Below are 21,227 nucleotides of genomic sequence, written 5' to 3' on the forward strand. Positions count from 1 at the left end.
TATTCTTTTTTTATCTTTCTCTCTCCTCCGCCTCCTTCATTTCCTTATCCTCTTACGCTTTGCTAAAAACTCCTTCATCTTTTGTCTTTCCTTCTCTTCCTCCTCCTTCAATTGCCGTTCTCTCTCCTCCTCCTCCTCCTCCTCCTCCTCCTACTACTACTACTACTTCTTTCTTTGTCTTTCCTTCTCTTTCATGTTCTCCTTCTCCTTCCTTTGCTTTTCTCTCTCCTCCTCCTTTTGCCTTCGCTTCTCTTCCTCCTTCTCCTTATTCTTCCTTTGCTTTTCCCTCTCCTCCTTCTCCTTTTGCCTTCGCTTCTCTTCCTCCTTCTCCTTATTATTTCTTTGTTTTCCCTTATCATCTACTTTCTACTTCCTTTGCCTTGGTTTCCTTTGCTTTTTTTTATTATCCTCCTTTCTTTCATTTTGCTTGTCTCCAAGCATCCTTCTTCTTTTTCATTGTTGGATTATCATCTTCAATATCTGATGGATTAGGCTCTAATCTATACTTTTCCAGCAATTGCTCTCTTTCTTTATCATTCTCAATCTTCATTATTCTGTAGTACGCTTCTACTTGCTCATATAAAGCATACTCTTGGACGATTACGTCAAGAGTTTTTCCCGCTGACGATGAAACATTTCTTTTCTTAGGAATGTAAGCCATTGGAAACCTGCACAACACAAAAACTTACTGAGACAACAAAAGGTGCTCCGGCAAAAGAAGATGAAGCGTTAGATTTTTTGTGAAATATTTAGGGGGAAATATTGCAAAGAACTCCTTTTATAGCTGAGGAGTTTAATGCTTTTGGGACCCGCCAAAGATTTTTTGTCAGTTCACATTTTTGGCGGTTCACGTATTATAATAAAAGATTTTAAAATGACATCGTTGTCGGCCACAAAGATCTACCTTTGTTGCAAAAATATTGTCATAGTATAACGTAATCGGATTATCAAATATCATACAAATCGATATGGAAATTACTATTGATAGCTTATAAATCGATATACAGAATCAGGATAGAAACTGATATTAAGAATCAAAACAACATCTTAAATCGATATAGAAATTCCTACTAATATCTTAAAATTTGATATTTAGAATCAAAACAATGTCTTAAAACGATATTAGGAATCAAAATAATATCTTAAATCAATATTAAGAATCAGCATAGAAATCGATATTAAGATTCAGAACAATATCTTAAATCGATTTGGAAATTCGTGTTAATATCTTTCAAATTGATATTTAGAATCAGAACAATATCTTAAATCGATATTAGGAATCAAAACAATATCTTAATTGATATGCAAATTCCTATTGATATCTTAACAATCGATATTTATAATCAAAACAGTATCTTAAATTGAAATTAAGAATGAAACAATATCTTAAATCCATATTAAGAATCAACATAGAAATCATTATTAAGATTTGAAACAATATCATAAATCGATTTGAAAAATCGTATTGATATCTTAAAAAGCGATATTTAGAATCAAAACAATATCTTAAATCGATATTAATAATCAAAATAATATCTTAAATTGATATACAGAATCACGATAGAAATCGATATTATGCTGAATTGTCATATTGATGATTAATATATTATGCTTTGTCTATTGCAATTTATACATTGGATATCCTATTGCGATTTGCTTGATACCGATTGTCCTTTCGCAAATTAATTTTATGAGCTTTGTATAAGTGAACATGTCCTACCGCAATTTATACAATGACTGATTCATAAAAGGCGAAAAAAAATACAATAAACAAATCGACACAATGTTTAGGCATAGTAAACTATAAATCGAGTTAACTTCAACGATACATTACAACCACATTCATTTACAAAATATATGAGTGTTGCACATTCTTTGCTTCTCATGCAAATATCCTCAGTTGAACATTCTTTGCTTTCAGAGTGTTGTACATTCTTTATTTTCAGAGATCCTCCAATGTTATCACTCTTGGCACGGAGTTCATATTCCAGCTAGCAAGAGCTCTAGAGAGAGAGATATGCGATCGGCACATAGAATCGCTTTGCAGCAAGAAATGAGCGCACTCTTGGGAATATGCTTCACAAACTTCAGCTCAGGCACTCGCCGCTAGAAGGAACTGATTCTATGTACATATTTGTCATGAAGTATATCGAAGGTAGGCAGATATTTTTTCAACTACAAATTATGGTTCGCGAACAATGGAGGGTCCAACAGTAGGAATAAATCAAATAGATGAACATCAACATCACTCCCTGTCTATCATGCAGAATATTTGTGCTTGCTCCGGTATGGCGGGAACAATTGAAGATGATTATGGTCGTTATATTCTGCGTAAGCTTTGATATACTTCACGACAAATACGTCATAGTCGTATGTGTCATGAATATATCGATGTATACACAGAAGATAACAACCATAATCATCATCAAAGATTATACAGATCTTTCCTCACGACATAAAACAACTACGTTATCAGCATTAAAACCCATCTATCAAGCACAGATAGAAGGAACACAGAAGAACAAAGAAGAAAGAAAAATACAAGGGCGAAGAAGAAGAAGGCGGAGGAGAAAAAAGAAGAAGAAGAAGAAGTTGCGCTGCAGCCGAAAAGAGGAAGAGAGGTTAAATAGATTAAGGTTTTAGACATGGACAACGGGTCGGGTAGGGTTTTACATAGAATGGGGCTTTACATAGATCTATATTTGGGTTTTACGTAGAATAGGGTTTTATGCACGTGTACACAAATAGACACGACGTTTAGACTTAGTAAAGTACAAATCGATTTACAACTTGATAACTACTAAAAAGTTGTAAATCGCTATCACTGTTATATAGAAGAAGTGTTCTATCACGATCTGTACAGCAACAAAAATTAAGTTAAAGTTGAAAATCGTTATCACTATTTTATAGAAGAAGTGTTCTATCAAGATCTGTACAACAACGGACCTAAATCGTTAATGATTTGTCCCATCAGGATTTGCATTTACTAGCTTTGTCTATGTGAACGGTATCCTATGGTGATTTGCTTTTACGAGCATTTTCTACGTGAACGATATGTCGTATCACGATTTACCTAATGACTGATTCATAAAAGGCAGAATGGAAATAGCTTTAAATAAATCGACACAGTGTTTAGACTTACTAAAGAACAAATCGACATAAAGTTTAGGGTTTAGGGTTTCGGGGTTCGGAGTTATGGTCTAGGTTTTAGGGTTTAAGGTTAAGGGTTTAGTAATTTATTAAGGGATTAGGGTTTAAGGTTAAGGGTTTAGTAATTTATTAAGGGTTTAGGGTTTAGCGTTAGGGTTTAGTAAGATATTAAGGGTTTAGGGTTTAGGGTTTAGGGTTTAGGGTTCAGGGTTCAGGGTTCAGGGTTCAGGGTTTAGGGTTCAGGGTTTAGGGGTTAGGTTTTAGGGTTTATGATTTAAGGTTTAGGGTTTATGATTTAAGGTTTAGGGTTTATGATTTAGGGTTTAGGGTAAAGGGTTTTGGGAAAAGGGTTTAGGGTTTCAGGTTTAGGGTTAGTGTTTAGGGTTAGGGTTTAGGGTTAGGGTTAGGGTTAGGGTTAGGGTTAGGGTTTAGGGTTTAGGGTTTAGGGTTTAGGTTTTCAGGGTTTCAGGTTTAGGGTTAGTGTTTAGGGTTTAGGGTTTAGTAATATATTAAGGGTTTAGTGTTTGCTGTTAGGGTTTAATAAGATATTTAGGGTTTAGGTTTAGGGTTTAGGTTTAGGTTTATGGTTTATGGTTTATGGTTTATGGTTTATGGTTTATGGTTTATGGTTTATGGTTTATGGTTTATGGTTTATGGTTTATGGTTTATGGTTTATGGTTTATGGTTTATGTTTAGGGTTGAGGTTTTAGGGTTAGATACTTGCAATATGTAATTGAAACCTGTGCGTGAGGAATAACAAGTGTAGGGAAATGAGGCGGCCACTTACGTGTTCAAATCGTTGTTCCTTTAGCGATTTCTATGAAAATCGCTTTAAAGCGTCGTACCTATAATTAAATAGTTGTCACGTGAATCGCTATCATCAACAATTATAAATCGCTATTGCATCAAACCTATAAATTGTTTCTAATTTAAACGTACAAATCGTTGTTTCAAACTTACAAATCGATGTATAAATCGCACCCTTCATAAGTACATATCGTTATAACGTTTGGGCTTCAACAGTAAACCTCATTGTACGATTTAGCAAACTTGAGTACAAATCTTGGTAACTTTATATATCATAAATCGCTACTACGTTAAATGTATAAATCGTTGTTGCTTTAAATGTATAAATCATAACTCATAAATCATAAATCGTGTCGATTTGGCTTTGTTACCAAAATATGTGTCATTCGATATCTGATGGATCAGGCTTCGCAATTTGTATTTATGATTTATGAAGTTACCACGATTGTTATTGTCCAGGGTTTGTGCGGCATAACAGTACTTACGTTTATCGTATTGATTTGTAATATGAATAAGCGATTATGTTGAATTGCCTTATCGATTTATAGTATATTATGTGATATGTACATCGATGTGTGTGTTCAAATCGTTGCTCAGTTAACGATTTCTATTAAACTCGTTGCACATTATTTGAAGTATGAATCATTGTAAATAGATATTATGTGTTTGCTAGTGACAATTATTACGATATTTGTCGTATAAATTGCGTCAAAATATGCTAATACTATAAATTGTTACTTTTATTGGCATGGTAAATAATAACTCAAAGATCATTACAAATAACGGAATCACCTTTCCTTTGACAGGGTCAATCCATTCTTTGTAAAGATCTTCGATGAGTATGTACAACCACCAATTTAAACAATATTGAACATAGCAAATATCTGAAAAACTGTATCGATTTGAATGGTACAGTGGGCTGCCATTACGAATGAGCTCGTTTGCTTGCAAAGGATATGTGCGATCTAACCCCTGATAAAGAGTTGTCAAAACTTCTGCAAAAGAACATGGAGCTACCAGCTGCAAAGTATACTTTTGAATCTGCTCTTTTTGATTTAATATCTGATAGATCCTCAGTTGCACGACAAAGGATGGTCTGACAACAGACGACGATATAAGGTGGTCCGGCAGTAGACGGCGATAAAAGGTGCTCCAGTAACAGACGACGGCAAAGGGTGCTCCCACGATAGCAGACGAAGGAAAATGGTGCTCCTCCAGAGGTATAAGGGTGATCCGAAATGGAGAGGGTGACATATTTTGAGGTTGAGACTCTTCAAGCAGAGGTGTTGCTTAGGGCGAAAACAAAAGGTTATCCTCCATTTTCTGGCTAGAGAAGATTTTGGTACATTACTCGAAACGTCGTTTCATGGCGCTAATGGCGGGAAAGGATACTTTAGCCTTTGCAAATGCACAAGACTTCGATGTTAAGTGATGCAGACATACACGGGGAAACGAGCCCCACGTGCTTACATACGTGGCGCTCATTCAGACCCGAGAACATGCACGTGCCTGTTCTAGGGGGGAACATATAACCTGCTTCGGTGAAATACGGTTCCTTGGATGCACCGTCCCAACTGGCGACGTTCAATTTTAGGTCGACGTCGGTGCATCAAACAAGCCCTTAGAGGCAATCAAAACCGTCGCTAAATGTCATTTAAAAAATGAACGATGTATCCCTCTTGGGGTGTTAGTGATGCTTTAAATCGATGCTAAACATCCCATCAAAACCGGGACCTTTAACGCGCTTAAAAAGCATCCCTAAAGGCTAAAATTGTGTGAAAACACATTTTTTCATAGTTTTTTTTGGGCGCTAGCCATCCATCACACCCCGCGATGGATGGCTAGCATGATCCAACTGGTAGTTGTGCACATATGGGTTGTGCAGCTACCACTTTATATATATATATTGGCTACATTTGTGGGTAAGAAACCCCTTAGTTAGAACTCATAATAAGAGGTTGTTTTAACTAAAACTAACCTCATAGATGTTTTAAGCATGGTCAAAATAGTAGAAAATGACTCTTGGATCATATTTTTCCAACATAAAAATGCAATTTTATGTGGGTTGAAATTTTGATACATTGTAAGGCGCTGATTTTTCAACTCATGCAAAATCATACATACCCAATAGAATAACATGATCCAATCACTGACCTCTACTAACCCAAACATGTAGATCACATCGGGAGGGTCATGTGCAAACATTAAAAATAAAAATATTACAATATCTTTTACTAGGGATTCAATGTAGCCAAAATTATATATATATATATATATAGTGATTGGCGACTGCTCACACATGCTAAATGGGTTTTTCAGTCTTTTTTATTTTATTTATAAATTCTAACCAATGAGATGAGATCTATGTAATTAATTTTATAGACATTTGATTCCGATACATGAGTGGGCTTTTATAAGTTCAAAATTTTTGTAAATTTTTTAAGCTCCAATTATCGTTTTTTTCATTGAAAACACTTTATCCGAATTCTTCATAAATCAACTATGCCCACCACATTTATGGGGTCGAAACTGCAAAAAAAAATACCAAAAGCAAGTATCATTTAGCACCTAACGTGTAAGCAGCTACCAATTTCACTCTCTCTCTCTCTCTCTCTCTCTCTCTCTCTCTCTCTCTCTCTCTCTCTCTCTCTCTCTCTATATATATATATATATATATATATATATATATATATATATAACAGATGTAATTTATATAATTGTTTTTATAGGAACCAATTCTTTGAGCATTTAATTATGATGATCCAAGGTTTCAAAAATCAGGCGGGCTACAATTTTCATAAATTTTTGATGCTCTAAATACTATTTTTTCATCCAAAATGTATGATCCAAGTATCAATTTCTAGTAAATCAATCATGCTGAACACATCTATAGGGTTGAAATTAGGAAAAAAAAAAAACACCAGAAACCTAATAGCATGTTTTATTTAACACAGATGTATTATAAACCTATATATATATGGAACAAAATTGAATTTGTTAAATTACAAAACAGCAAACTCTCAAAAGAATACAAAACTGATCTGTCAATTTAATGTTACAGTGAATGGATTTATGCATTCCCTTATCACTGCCCTCCGGCTCCACTCTCTGCATGGCACGCAACATGAAATCATGGTAGAAGTTTCTTTCCAAACTGCCCTTTTGCGATAACCCTGCCCTTTCTGATACCATCAAACTCCCAAGAAGCCGATGCAGGTAAAAAATCCAACCATCATTTTCTTTTTTTTTCTGGTTTAGACAACCAACAAAATTACCAAATTCCTTTTGCAACCAACTCATGCAGTATTTACCACTCGGGACTCATTGAAGGTCTGAGCTTGGCTGGCATCGCTACAAGTCTCCCAGATTCTGGTAAAATTGGCGATCCAACAAATCTGGACTTCAAAGAATCCTTGGGTGTAATTGACATCATGTTTATTGAGTAACCACATTCATCAATGTCAAAAGCTGTAAATATTTGATCAAGCTTGCCATTTTCTGCATAACCATCTGCATCTCTGAACACCATATCCACATCGGAAATAGCACTATCATCATCACCATCTTCTTCCTCTTCTTCTTCGTCTTCATACTTGGCTTCTATCATTGACCAAAATGTGAAATTCGGTCGGATGAACCTGCACAAGAGTGGGAAAGAACGATCAGAGTTCCTGTTACTGAAAAAAGGCTGATTTTACCAACGGGGACTCCGCTTGTTTGGTAGGAGCAGTGAGTGCACGTCACCTTGTGTTTGGGACGATGCAGGTTCAAATCCCGATATTATGGTTGTATAACTGGTATGATTTTACCTCAGCTTGCCTATCTAAAAAAAAGGCTGATTTAATGAAGGCTGTGTATACCAACAATAGGAAACACCTTTATTACCATGAATATCACCCACATTATGTGAAACATTTATTACAATGCATTGACTAGGTACATTTTGCTTTTTTATCTTCTTTGACTTTTTTTGGGTTCCCCATTATGGAGACATGAGATCTAAAAGTTGATCAAACCTGTCAGATTTCTTCAGTAAGTAAGGATCAAATGGAAAAAACATGTCCAGTCTTTCAATGCCACCGACAGCCTTTGAGCTCACAGACTCCAGAAAGTCATCGGGTAGAGTCCCTTTTAACCTGAGTAAACGGACTCCTGTAGTCTGTTTCAGAAATTCCTCCACTATAGAAGGCAAGCATACCTACCAAAAGTTCAACCAGCCTCATCAGAAGATCACCTTTAAATGGTGACAAGGATACACAGCAGAAAGACGTTCATGATAAATATGACTGGTTCAAATTTCAATTCGAATGTTTTTCTTTCTCTGAAAGGAAATATGCAATGGTTATGAAGAAGCTCACCATCATGTCTGGTATCCAAAGTTATTTTAAAATTTGCAAATAGAAAAGAAAAAGAATACTCGATGCTTTTGAAGAACATACCCTTAATGGTTCCAAGTGATTCCTCAAAATATCATCTAGGGGCATCTGGAAAAGTAGAGATTTCAGCTGAGGAACCTCCATGAATGACCTCATGCGGAAGCACAGAACATACATGACAGCCTGGAAACAGGACAAAAGACGTGAAAACCTTTTTAACATTTTCACCACCACATCAAAAGCAGCAAAAAAGTGCTTGATAATCTAGATTACACCCTCACAAAAAAACAATGGAGAGTAATTGGAAAGCAAACAAAGTACATGGCCTGAGCAGTCCAACACATGAAAAAGGTCAAGAACAGAACATAACAATTTCCTCAAATAACTAAAGATAAATCAGCAAATCAACTTCCAAAAAATACCAATTTCACCATGCAAGATTTGGCACAGTATCTGTAGTGTTTGGACCTCACCAGAAGCTCTTAGGGTGAAAGTTTAACCAGAGTTGAAGATTGTTAGATAGCTGGGAAGTGTGCTTCCCAGAGACTTGCTTAAGAAGAATGATACTATTCACTTCCGAAACTAGATTGGAATCTTGACTCTCCAATGCTTCTATGCTACGCTTCGTCCATGTTTTCCTATGTGCTTCTCTTGTGTTTTCATGTTTTCCATATGCACACTTTTTACTCACTCCCCTAAGTGTTTTCTGTAAATTGATATCATATTTTAGACTTTGAAAAAATTAAAATTTCATACTAAAAAATCATGATATTTAAGAATATTCATTTATATTTTAGCTTTTATTGGCTTCCATCGATTCCCATTTCACTTCCCATTCAATTTCCATATCGCTTCCATTTAGATTCCAGTTTCATTTCCTTTTCAATCCCTTGCTTCTCGTCTTTTATAAATTTTAGCTTCCACTTCCCATATTGTTTTCCACTTCTCCTAGGCATGTGAACAGGTCGGATTTAGCCATTACCGAGTTCGACCTAACCAGATATGACATAATCGGGATCTAGATTCGGAGTCTGTTAGAATCAGACAAAACCGAATCCGAATCTGAATAGCTTAAAATCCGATATTTACACAATCAGATTCAGATTCGGACCCGAATGCAAAACTCAATACCAAATTTGGATTCAATTATTAATTGGATCCGATTTTGGCTACCGAAACCAACTAATCGGATTTGGATTGGGGTCGAATGTCATATTACATCCGACCTGTTGACACCCCTAGCTTCTCCTAATTAGTTCGACAACAACAACAACAACTACGCCTTCATCCCAAAACAATTGGGGTCGGCGATATGAACTAACAAAGAAAATCATTATGGGTCTTCCACATGAATCCTTCTCCTCCATTCATTTCTATCCAATGCCATGTCCTCGGTGAGGTTCAAAGCATTCATATCCTTTCTTATCACCTCCATCCATGTCTTCCTAGGCCTACCCCGACCTCTTTTAACTAATATATTTTCCCATTTCTCCATCCTTCTAACTGGAGCATCATTAGGCCTTCGTCGAATATGTCCAAACCACCGTAAATGATTCTCTCTCATCTTATTTTCAATGGGTGCAACGCCTACCTTCTTACGTATCTCCTCGTTCCGAATCTTATCTTTTATTGTATTTCCACACATCCATCTCAGCATACGCATCTTAGCTACACTCATTTTTTGAATATGATGTCTCTTGGCAGCCCAACATTCCGTACTATTTCGTTGGCATCGAGCTTTGGAAAATTGTTTACTTGTATTGACCTTGATCTCGTCTACCTAATAATGAGTGTTCAACTAGTCTCGTCGTGTAGTTGTTTGCTTGTAGGATTTGTTTTTACTTGTCAATATTTCTCCCGATTGTTGATATTTATTTTCTCTTCATGTTTATAGCTTATTCATTCTGTCAGATGTTGAAAAGTGTCACCTTTTGGTGATCTTCCTTTCTTCCTTTCATTCCCCCCGGCTAGCGTTATTTGTGTCCCCTGAGTCGAGAATCCACGGTGGTTTTTTCTTTTCTCTTTCTTTCTTTGTTTTTTAAGGAAAAGGGGGGAGAGTTTGTTTTTTCCACGGATGGGTGGTAAAAGGACTGGATTTGTCTTTCTAGATTGCTCTTGTCATTGAATTCATGACTAGTGGTAGAAAAATCGGACATCTTATTTTTGCCATCGATGATTTGTTTATTCGGCCAAGAACTGGAAATCTTGTTTGAATCCCAATGGAAAATACCAAAATGGTGATGAGGGATGACCAAAGAAGAAATGAGGTGTGGATGTAATTGCACTGATAACAAATGCCACTATGGTTGTCCTGTCTGGATAACAGATCCAATTCATGGGCCTTATTGGCTTTGGTTTAACATCCAACCACATGGAAATCAAATGCCAGCATCCTGTCTTCAGTTGCTCCTCTTATGTATTGTCCCAGGGTGTAAGGGCCCAGAAAGAGCTGTAGAGAAGAATATCACCTTACACCAACAACCATTTTGTAAGAAAGGAACCAAAATTTGAAACTCATGGCTAAGCAACAAGTTCAAGCTGTCTGTGATATATCACACACATCATACATTCAATTAAAATTTACTTTAAGCATCCTTTGTTGCTGATATGCTGTCATTTTGTGATGTTTGTATTTTCCATGTCTTCAACTAGGTTTTTGAAATTTTTCAATGCAATACCAAAGACAAAAATATTTGGAAAGATGAGTAAGATGGTTGTGATTTTGTTTGCACAGCTCTTGATTTCTTTGACATCAAAAGGAACTTTGTGTAATGTAATATGTGAAAATACAAAACAAAGGCCTCTAAGGAAAGCGGGCCTAATAGTCGTCCTATAAAACTTTTCCTTCAACCGCAATGGCATTCTACGATCGCACAACACTCCAGTTGCACTCTTCCATTTCATCCACCCAACCTTTATCCTATGATTTACATCTCCATCAATTTCTCCATACTTTTGAATGATAGATCCCAAATATTTGAAAGAATCATCCACCGGTATTTCGTGCTCATCAAGCTTCACTACACTCCCATCACTACTTCGTTGCTTACTAAATCGACATTCCATGTATTTTGTCTTACTCTTACTCAACTTAAAACCTCTTGCTTCCAATGTCTGTCTCCATAATTCTAACTTAGCATTAACCTCAGCTCTAAACTCATCAATCAAAACAATATCATCAGCAAACAACATACACCACGGCACATTTTCTTGAATTGATCTCGTAAGCTCATCCATCACTATAGCAAATAGTAAAGGGCTTAAAGCAGATCCTTGATGTAACCCAACCTTTATAGGAAAATTGGTTGTCACCCCTCCACAAGTGCGGACATTGGTTACTACTCCTTCATACATATCTTTAATTATACTAATGTACTTGAGAGAAACACCTTTCTTCATCATTGCCCACCAGAGAACGTCCCTAGGTACTCTATCGTAAGCCTTCTCCAAATCAATAAAAACCATATGCAAATCTTTGTTCCTTTCTCAATTTCTCTCAATAAGTTGTCTAAGAAGATGTATCCGATATCATGACAATCTTCCTCAACCTAGACTCAATCACCCTCTCCCAAAGTTTCATAGTATGACTCATGAGTTTTATACCACGATAGTTTGTGCAATCTTGTATATCACCCTTATTTTTATATAGAGGCACCAAAGTACTCTTCCTCCACTCATTAGGCATCTTATTTGTCCGCCAAATCTTGTTAAAAAGATTTGTCAACCATTCTAAACCTTTCTCTCCCAAGCATTTTCAAGTCTCGATAGGTATACCATCTGGGCCAACTGCCCTTCTTAGTTCGACAACTTTGGGTTAAACAATAAAGTTTATTAAAACAAATGTTGTAAGAATCTTATCTTATCGTACGATATGGTAAGATACATATTGTTACTATGCGAAATAACGATACAATACACACTTGTATCGCAATACGAGTGTGTATCATATGATACACCTTTGGCACACTTTAAAAGGGTCGAATCGAAAAAAAAATCTTTTTTGGGTTTTAAAAATCACTTAAGGGTCGACTCCCTCATTTATGTAGAGGTCATTAGATGGGTATCCACGCACTTTAGAAGTCGTGAAAGCGACTTGGGGGCCGATCCGTGCGCAAAAGAGAGTTTTTTTTGTTTGCTCTAGTAAGAGTGCATTTCCACCATTTTTCACTCATGTAAGTGGGTTAAAGGTAAAAAACCCTTATTATTTGCTTCTTTTTGAGTTTTTTTTTAACGATGACATCAAATGATCTGGCATGGCAATGGAGCACTCAAATAATGAGTAAAAATCGAGTGCAACTATTGCCATACTGTTTTTTCGAGCGGTATCTCTTGATTGAAGTATCATTTAGTCAGAACACATCTCAATGTTGCGGATTGCATGTCAAGGAATTTGTCGGATGCCATTAAAAATGACAATGCCAGCAATTACTCGTTGGTCTGAGAGAAAAAAAGACAAGAAAAGGAGATAAGTGAGATAGAAATAAGGAGGTATGCACAACCCTGGGAGGACGAAGATGAGCTCCCTACTTATGATCGTACAACCCCTAGTGTAACATTAGAAGTATGAAGTTATGCAGCGGAGAAGAAAGGTATGGTTGGTGGTAGTAGTAGTGCCGCGAGCACAAAAAGAAGATGATAGAGTTCTTCGAGAGGACGTAAAGCTAGAGACTCTATTAGAAGTTTTTTCCCTCCTAGGATTGTCCCTAGGGCACAACCCGATATTCGTACTGCTATGGCTCCTCAATATTTAGTCGAGTAGGCGAATGTCGCGGTTAGGAAATGGTTTTATAATGACTGCATTCCTTTCAATGCGACAAATTCTTTTCATTTTTCGGCCATGGCAGATGTCATAACCAACATCTAGTATGGATATAAAATGCCTTTATATCATATATTGAGAGAAAAAAAATTAGATACTAATGTTAATGAAGTCAATTCATATTTGTGATGAGTAGGCAGTCATAGATAGAAACTAGGTGTAAAGGCAATTGACAGAAAGTCCAAGGACCTTGATAAAATTTCTTTATCTATTGCTCCAAAGAAACTATGTTTTTTAAGTTAATTGATTTGTCTAATATGTCCAAGACAACAAATGTATTGCTCGGGGTATTTGATCAAGTTGTGAAAGAGGTTCAACCTAAAAATATTCTTCAATTCATTACTAATAATGCAGCAAATTATAGGACAACAGGTAAAGAAATTATACAAATTTATGGGTCATTCTTTTGAACCCTGTATTGTCCATTGCATAGACCTCATGCTTGAAGACATCGACAACATGGATGAGATAAAATGCGTAGTTTAATGCTACAAGGAAGTTACTAAATTTATTTACAATCATGCATGGATTTTGAATCTGATCATAAAGTACAGTAACGATGTTGAGTTGATTCATAGTGTAGTTACTAAATTTGCTATGAATGTTTTGACACTGCAAAGTCTAGTAAAGAATAAAATTGCACTAAAAAAATTTGTTTTCATCAGATAAGTGGAATGCATATCCCCATGAAAAAAAAAACAGAGAGAAATTGTACATATTGTATTTAGAAGTGAATTATGGGATTCATGCATGAAGTTGTTGACAATAACTATAGCTTTGGTAAAGGTACTTTGATTGGTCGACAGTGAATACAAACCAGTCATGGGTTATCTCTGTGAGGCTATGGATAAGGCAAAAAAGACAATTAGAGATAATTTAAATGAAAAAAAAATTTTGTACATGCCCATATGGAACATCAGTAATCATAGGTGGATCGGGCAACTTTATCAACCTTTTCATGTTGGAGCATATTATTTAATTTTTTCATTTAGATACTCCCCTAAATCTAAAATGGACACAAAAATCAACAAGAGATTTTTGGATGCAAACCTCATGAACATGGATGAGATAAAATATGCAGTTTAATGCTACAAAGAAGTTACTAAGTTTATTTACAATCATGCATGGATTTTGAATCTAATCAAAAAGTACACTGACGGTGTTGAGTTGATTCGTAGTATAGTTACTAAATTTGCTATAAATGTTTTGACAGTGCAAAGTCTAGTAAAGAATAGAATTGCACTAAAAAATTTGTTTTCATCAGACAAGTGGAATGTATATCTCCATACACGAAAAAAAAGCCAAGAGAATTTGTAGATATTGTATTTAGAAGTGAATTATAGGATTCATGCATGAAGTTGTGGACAATAACTATAGTTTTGGTAAAGGCACTTTGATTGGTTGACAGTGAATACAAACCAGCCATGGGTTATCTCTATGAGGCCATGGATAAGGCAAAAGAGACAATTAGAGATAACTTAAATGGAAAAAAATTTGTACATGCCTATATGAAACATCAGTAATCATAGGTGGACCGGACAACTTTATCAACCTTTTCATGTTGGAGCATATTATTTAATTCTTGCATTTAGATACTCCCTTATGTTTAAAATGGACAGGAAAATCAACAAGAGATTTTTGGATGCAGACCTCATGCTTGAGGACATCGGCAACATGGATGAGATAAAATACGCAGTTTAATGCTATAAAGAAGTTACTAAATTTATTTACAATCATGCATGAATTTTGAATCTAATCAAAAAGTACACTAACGGTGTTGAGTTGATTCGTAATGTAGTTACTAAATTTGCTATGAATGTTTTGACAATGCAAAGTCTAGTAAAGAATAGAATTGCACTAAAAAATTTGTTTTCACCAGATAAGTGGAATGCATATCTCCATGCACAAAAAAAAAGCCAAGAGAAATTATAGATATTGTATTTAGAAGTGAATTATGAGATTCATGCATGAAGTTGTTGACAATAACTATAGTTTTGGTAAAGGTACTTCGATTGGTTGACAGTGAATACAAACCAGCCATGGGTTATCTCTGTGAAGCCATGGATAAGGCAAAAGAGACAATTAGAGATAACTTAAATGGAAAAAAATTGTACATGCCTATATGAAACATCAGTAATCATAGGTGGACCGGACAACTTTATCAACCTTTTCATGTTGGAGCATATTATTTAATTCTTGCATTTAGATACTCCCTTATGTTTAAAATGGACAGGAAAATCAACAAGAGATTTTTGGATTTCATCAAAAGGTTGAACCTTGATTATGGCATTCAAGATCAAATTCATAAACAAAATGAAAATTTATGATAATGCATTATATGATATGAGGAGACCGGTAGCAATGCAAAATCGTGCCATGATGCGTCTAAATAATTTATTTTGTTTATTTTTATTTCATATTGTTATTTAGTTATGATGTTTTGTATGATTGTGTCTGTTATTGTCTTACTGATTTCTCATTTTCTTGTTTTTTTCAGACACGTATTGTACCAGGTTTGGAAGTGATATTTCAAATTTGAGAGCTTTTGTCATTCACATTCTTAGTCAAACGTGTAGTGCAAGTGGATGCGAGAGAAATTAAAGCGTTTTTTAGCAAATACATACAAAACGAAGAAATAGATTGGAGCACAAAAGGCTCAATGACCTCATCCATGTTCGCTACAACTTACAGTTGAAGCAAAGGTATATAAATATATAAAGTTTATTTGTCATTTTCACATGTTTATTTAAAAAAAAAGTATATCATACAAAATACAACTAATTTTAATTTTTTTCATGTCATCTTTTTAGGCAAATAGAAAAGTTATCATCAAGGAGGCACAAAGAGCAATTTAATCCCATTAGTTTGAAATTTTTTGATGTATCAAATGCATGGGTTCAAGAAGAAACATACATTTTGAATGAAAATGATATTCAGTGGATCAACATGGAAGGATCACAAGTGGTAGGTGATGAAGAACCCCACGTATATGTTAGAATACAGTTTGCATATGCGTATGGATCTGGATCCAGATCCATACGCATATTATATGAAACACATGTTAAATAGGATCTCATTAATGGCATTCTTGTAATATGTATATGTTTTTACTTTATAATGTTTAGGGTTTTGGAGATTGTGTATTGCAGTGTCGCCCCAGCCATTGTGAATTTCTCTCTCTCTTTCTCACTCTCTCACTCTCCTTATTTCCTGTGAACGAGTCTGATATGGTATCAGAGCTTAGGTTAATCCTGTGCGTGAACAGCAACCCCAGCATGGACAGTAACAGTTCCAGCGTGAACAACAGATTCGTGATTCTTCAGCGTGAACAGCAACCCCAGATCGTGATTCTTCAGTGTGAACATCAACCCCAGCGTGAACAGCAACCCCAGATCGTGATTCTTCAGCGTGAACAGCACCCAGCGTGGACTGTTTTAGCGTGATCATCTTCTCTTTATTTCAAATCTCATCTTCTGAATCTGAAATCTCATCTTCTGAAAGGTGGTCCCTTTTTCCCTTTTTCCTTTCAGCGTGCTCATCTGGCTCCATTTTTTTTTTCTGTTACCCATTTTTATTATTCTCGTTCATTGGCATTTGTTTATCTTCTTCATTCCATCGTCTGTGTTGATTCCATCTTTTCCTCAACATCAACGACTGTTTTTTAGACCTGTGTTGGTTCCATTTCTCCTTTCCTTTATTGTTGTTTTAGTGTTCTTTGTGCAACACTTTTGGTAGTACAGGTATTTTTCTTCTATTCATCTTGTTTGCTTATTCATCGTTTCACTGCTATGGATTTCTCTTCGTCATCTGGTCCCTCTGCCAATTTCTTGAGTCAGCTCGTTACTGAAAAACTTACTCATTCTAATTTTTTGACCTGGAAGAAGCAAATCCTTTCTTTTATACGGAGTCAAGATCTCGATGAACATTTGGGTGGTTTAGTTCTTATGCCCCCACAGCTTATTTTGCAGGAAACCAAGGATGAGAAGGGTGACCTAATTACCATTTCTATTAAGAATCCAGAGTATACAGCTTGGAGGAAGCGGGATCAATCTTTGGTTGCTTATATTACGTCAACACTCTCTCAAGAAGTGTTGGTTACTCTTTCAGATGATTGCCCTGCGGCAGATCTGTGGAGTAAGTTGTCTCAGACATACTCTCAGATATCAGAAGCTCGAGTTATGTACTTAAAAAATGAATTTCAAAGTTTGAAGAAAGGCTCCATGACCGTCATGAAATACATAGGCCGCTTGAAGAGTATTACTGATCAATTGGCTATTGTTGGAAGTGTTATTGCAAATAAAGATAAAGTTCAACAACTTCTCAATGGATTGGGTCCTGATTTTGACATGTTTACCCCAGCTTTATCCTGCCTTCCTCACTTGCCCACTTTTGACGACCTCCAAGCGAAACTTCTCCAGCATGAGATGATTATGAAGCAAAGGGCAGAAGGAAATGAGTCAGCTCGTCCTCATTCAGTTTTGGCCATGGACACTTCTGTAGGTTTTGGACGAGGGAATGGAGGGTATCAAGGAGGCAGAGGCCGCGGACGTTTCGGGCAAAGAGGACATGGTATCTTACCTACACCTAATTTTTCAGGGGCTTTTAATACAGGGAATCAGAGGAGAGTACCCACTTGTTTCTTATGTAACAAAAGAGGACATGTGAAAGCTGATTGTTGGTTCAATCTACAGAATAGAGGAAAACTAAACAAAATTGAGAATAAATCAACTACTGCTGTGGACACAAAAGTGTCATCCACAGATGTGCAACAACTTTTGTTATCAGCATTGTCACAGATGACAATCAAGCAAAATGAACAAGGCAAATGGTATGTTGATTCAGGTGCCACCACACATGTTACGAGTAATGCGGGTAAGTTATCTCACTTATTGCCTTATTTTGAAAAAGGTAGTATAGTTACGGGAGATGGAACTTATCACTCCATTAGTCATACTGGCAATGCACATATCCCTATGTCAAAGTCCTCACTTCATTTGTCAAATGTCTTTGCTCCTAATATTAAAAAGAACATTGTTTCTGTAGCTAAACATGTTGACGATATGAATTCTTCTGTCGAATGTACTCCCTCTTCTGTTTATGTTAAGGATCTACGAACGAAGGAGACGTTCGCTAAGGGGGAGCGACAAGGAAACATGTACGTCTTCAAGGAGATTCCTCCAGTGTCTTCGCCCTCAGTCCCAGTCCTCCAGTTGAAGTCGTCCAAGCATTCTTCAGTGTCTTCGCCTTCAGAGTCTTTGTTTTTTCCTTCATTGGAAGTTTTTAATTCATCTCATTGTAATAAGCAAGATATTTGGCATAGTCATTTGGGACATTGTAGTCGAGGTTTCGTTGAAAATCTTGTATCTGATGGTCTCCTTCTAGAGTTTAGTTTAAGTTCATTTTTTGATAATAATAATAAATGTTCTTCATGCGAACTCTGCAAAAGCCATGTTCTTCCTTTTCATATTATAAATAAAAGAGCTTCAAAGCCATTTGAGATTATTTGTTCCGATGTTTGGGGACCCGCACCTATTCCTTCTCTTTCTGGCAGTCGTTACTATGTTGTCTTTATTGATTCCTATTCCCGTTATACTTGGATATATTTCTTAAAACACAAGCATGAAGTTTTTCAAATATTTCGGGAATTCCATTCGATGGTCAAAACAAAGTTTGCTTGTGATATTGTGCATTTACAATGTAATGGTGGAGGAGAGTATTTGTCGAACGAGTTTATTGCCTTTCTTCGAGATAAAGGAATAAGCCGACAGGTTTCTTGCCCTTATACTCCTCAACAAAATGGGGTTGCGGAGAGGAAACACAGGCATATTGTCGAGAGTGCGATGAGCATGTTACATGATAGCAATGTGCCCGTTAGTCTCTGGACAGAAGTTTTTCACACATCTGTTCATATCATAAATCGTCTTCCTATGGCACTCTTGGATCGGAAAACTCCCTATTATACTATATTTGGGCAATATCCCTCTTACGATGAACTGCGTGTTTTTTGTTGTGTATGTTATGTACATATTGATTCATCTCTGCGAAATAAGTTTCAGGACAAGGTTGTCAAGTGCAGATTTGTTGGGTATGCAAATGAATACAAAGGTTATCGATGCTATGATCCTACTACAAAACGTATTAGGACCTCCAGAAATGTTGTTTTTGATGAACAAAATTTTCAGGTCAATGACTCTGCAGTGTTGCCATCTCGAGAATTAGAAGTATATGATCCATGGATGAGCGCAGATCTTTTTGCTAATACAGGAGAAACATATCAAACAAATTGTCCTTCCTTCGGCTTGAGTAGGGAGTTGAATGACTCACAAATGCATGGTGAATTATCTTCAATTGAGTCACCCCCAGTAGAACATTTCTCTGGACAGATATACACTAGACGGGACAAAAATACAGAGCCGAGGAATGTGGAGGAAAGCATCGCCAATGATTCGGCTCAAAGGCCGTCACGCATTAAGCATCCTATTCAACGATGGGTGAGTTATGAGACCTTCTCCCTTGATTTCCAGTTGTTTATGTCTCAGCTCACAAAACAGGATGAACCCACTTGTTTTAATCAAGCTCTTCAATCCCGTCATTGGACTGAAGCTATGAATGAAGAAATTGAAGCTCTTCATGAATGCCAGACTTGAGAAATAGTCCATCGGCCAGAAGGAAAGAATGTAGTTGGCTCAAAATGGGTTTATAAAATAAAATATAAGCCTGAAGGAAGTATTGACAGATATAAGGCGCGACTTGTTGCTCGAGGATTCACACAACAATATGGTGAAGACTACGACGAAACTTTTAGTCCCGTAGTCAAAATGGGTATTATTCGTATCATCATATCCCTAGCAGTCGATCAAGGTTGGAGCCTTAGCCAGATGGATATTAAAAATGCATTTTTGCATGGAACTTTAAAGGAAGAAGTGTATATGGAGCAACCACCTGGTTATGCCGAGAAGGATCCTATTGCATGGGTGTGCAAACTAAGGAAATCTCTGTATGGGTTGAAACAGGCGTCTCGTTCCTGGTTTGAAAGTTTATCTATGCAGATTCAGAGTTATGGTTTTAGAAGATGCTCTCTGGATCACTCACTCTTTATTTACCAAAAGGCGGACATTGTTATACTTCTTCTTATATATGTTGATGACATTGTGATCACTGGGAGCTCAGATAGTCATGTGCAAGACGTGTAACAGTTTTTAATGAAAACTTTCAAGATGAAAGATTTAGGGGAGTTGCGGTATTTTCTTGGTGTGGAAGTTGACAGACAACAAGACACATTGACACTCATGCAACAAAAATACACTCTTGACCTTCTGGAAAGAGCCGGGATGACGAATTGCAAACCAGTCAGCACTCCTAGTGTATTACATCAAAGGCTGAGCTCTGAAGATGGTCATCTTTGTGTCAACCCTACAATGTATAGAAGTCCCGTGGGGATGTTACAGTACTTGACCTTTACCAGACCTGATATAGTTTATGTTGTCAATCAGGTATCCCAGTTTATGCATGCTCCAACGGAGGGTCATATGGAAGTTGTGAAGTGCATTCTACGCTATTTAAAAGGAACTATAGCAGACGGACTTGTTTATCGCAAGAACGATAATCTGCATAGAGGACATGCACTCATCACTTATACAGATGCAGATTGGGCAGGGGATCCAGATGAGAGACGATCTGTCTCTGGATATTGTGTTTATATTGGGCACAATTTAGTGTCCTGGAGCAGCAGAAAACAAAAGGCAGTGGCACGATCGAGTACAGAGGTTGAATACAGATCGATGGCTGTAGGCACGGCAGAAGCCACATGGATTAGACACTTATTGAGTGATCTTGGGGAGACAATTATTCGATCATTTCTTTTATGTGACAATCAAAGCGCAATAAACATTGCATGTAATCCTATCCAGCATAGCAGAACAAAGCACATTGAGATTGATCAACATTTCATACGGCAGAAAGTCGAGATGAAGGAGATAGAACTACGTCATGTTCGAACAGAAGATCAAGTGGCAGACCTGTTTACCAAGGGATTAACAGGACGTCAATTTTGGCTATTGAATAGCAAGTTGTAC

General features: G+C 36.6%; 1 protein-coding gene across 3 annotated transcripts in view; it reads right to left on the bottom strand.

The window, feature by feature from the left end:
* Positions 1-6,896: 6,896 nt before the first annotated feature.
* The window catches only part of LOC149829979 (uncharacterized), a 61,632-nt gene continuing 47,301 nt past the window's right edge, over positions 6,897-21,227 (bottom strand). For all 3 annotated transcript variants that reach the window (XM_090016217.1, XM_090016215.1, XM_090016216.1), the window contains 3 exons: positions 8,397-8,516; positions 7,974-8,155; positions 6,897-7,595 (listed from right to left, as the gene is read on the bottom strand). In XM_090016217.1, coding sequence (XP_089872343.1) covers positions 7,265-7,595; positions 7,974-8,155; positions 8,397-8,516 — 633 coding nt within the window. In that variant the 3' untranslated portion in view covers positions 6,897-7,264. The remainder of the gene's footprint in view (positions 7,596-7,973; positions 8,156-8,396; positions 8,517-21,227) is intronic.

This window comes from Nuphar pumila, chromosome 8 (assembly GCF_984573655.1).
Source record: "Nuphar pumila chromosome 8, dmNupPumi1.hap1.1, whole genome shotgun sequence".
Classification (NCBI taxonomy): domain Eukaryota; kingdom Viridiplantae; phylum Streptophyta; class Magnoliopsida; order Nymphaeales; family Nymphaeaceae; genus Nuphar; species Nuphar pumila.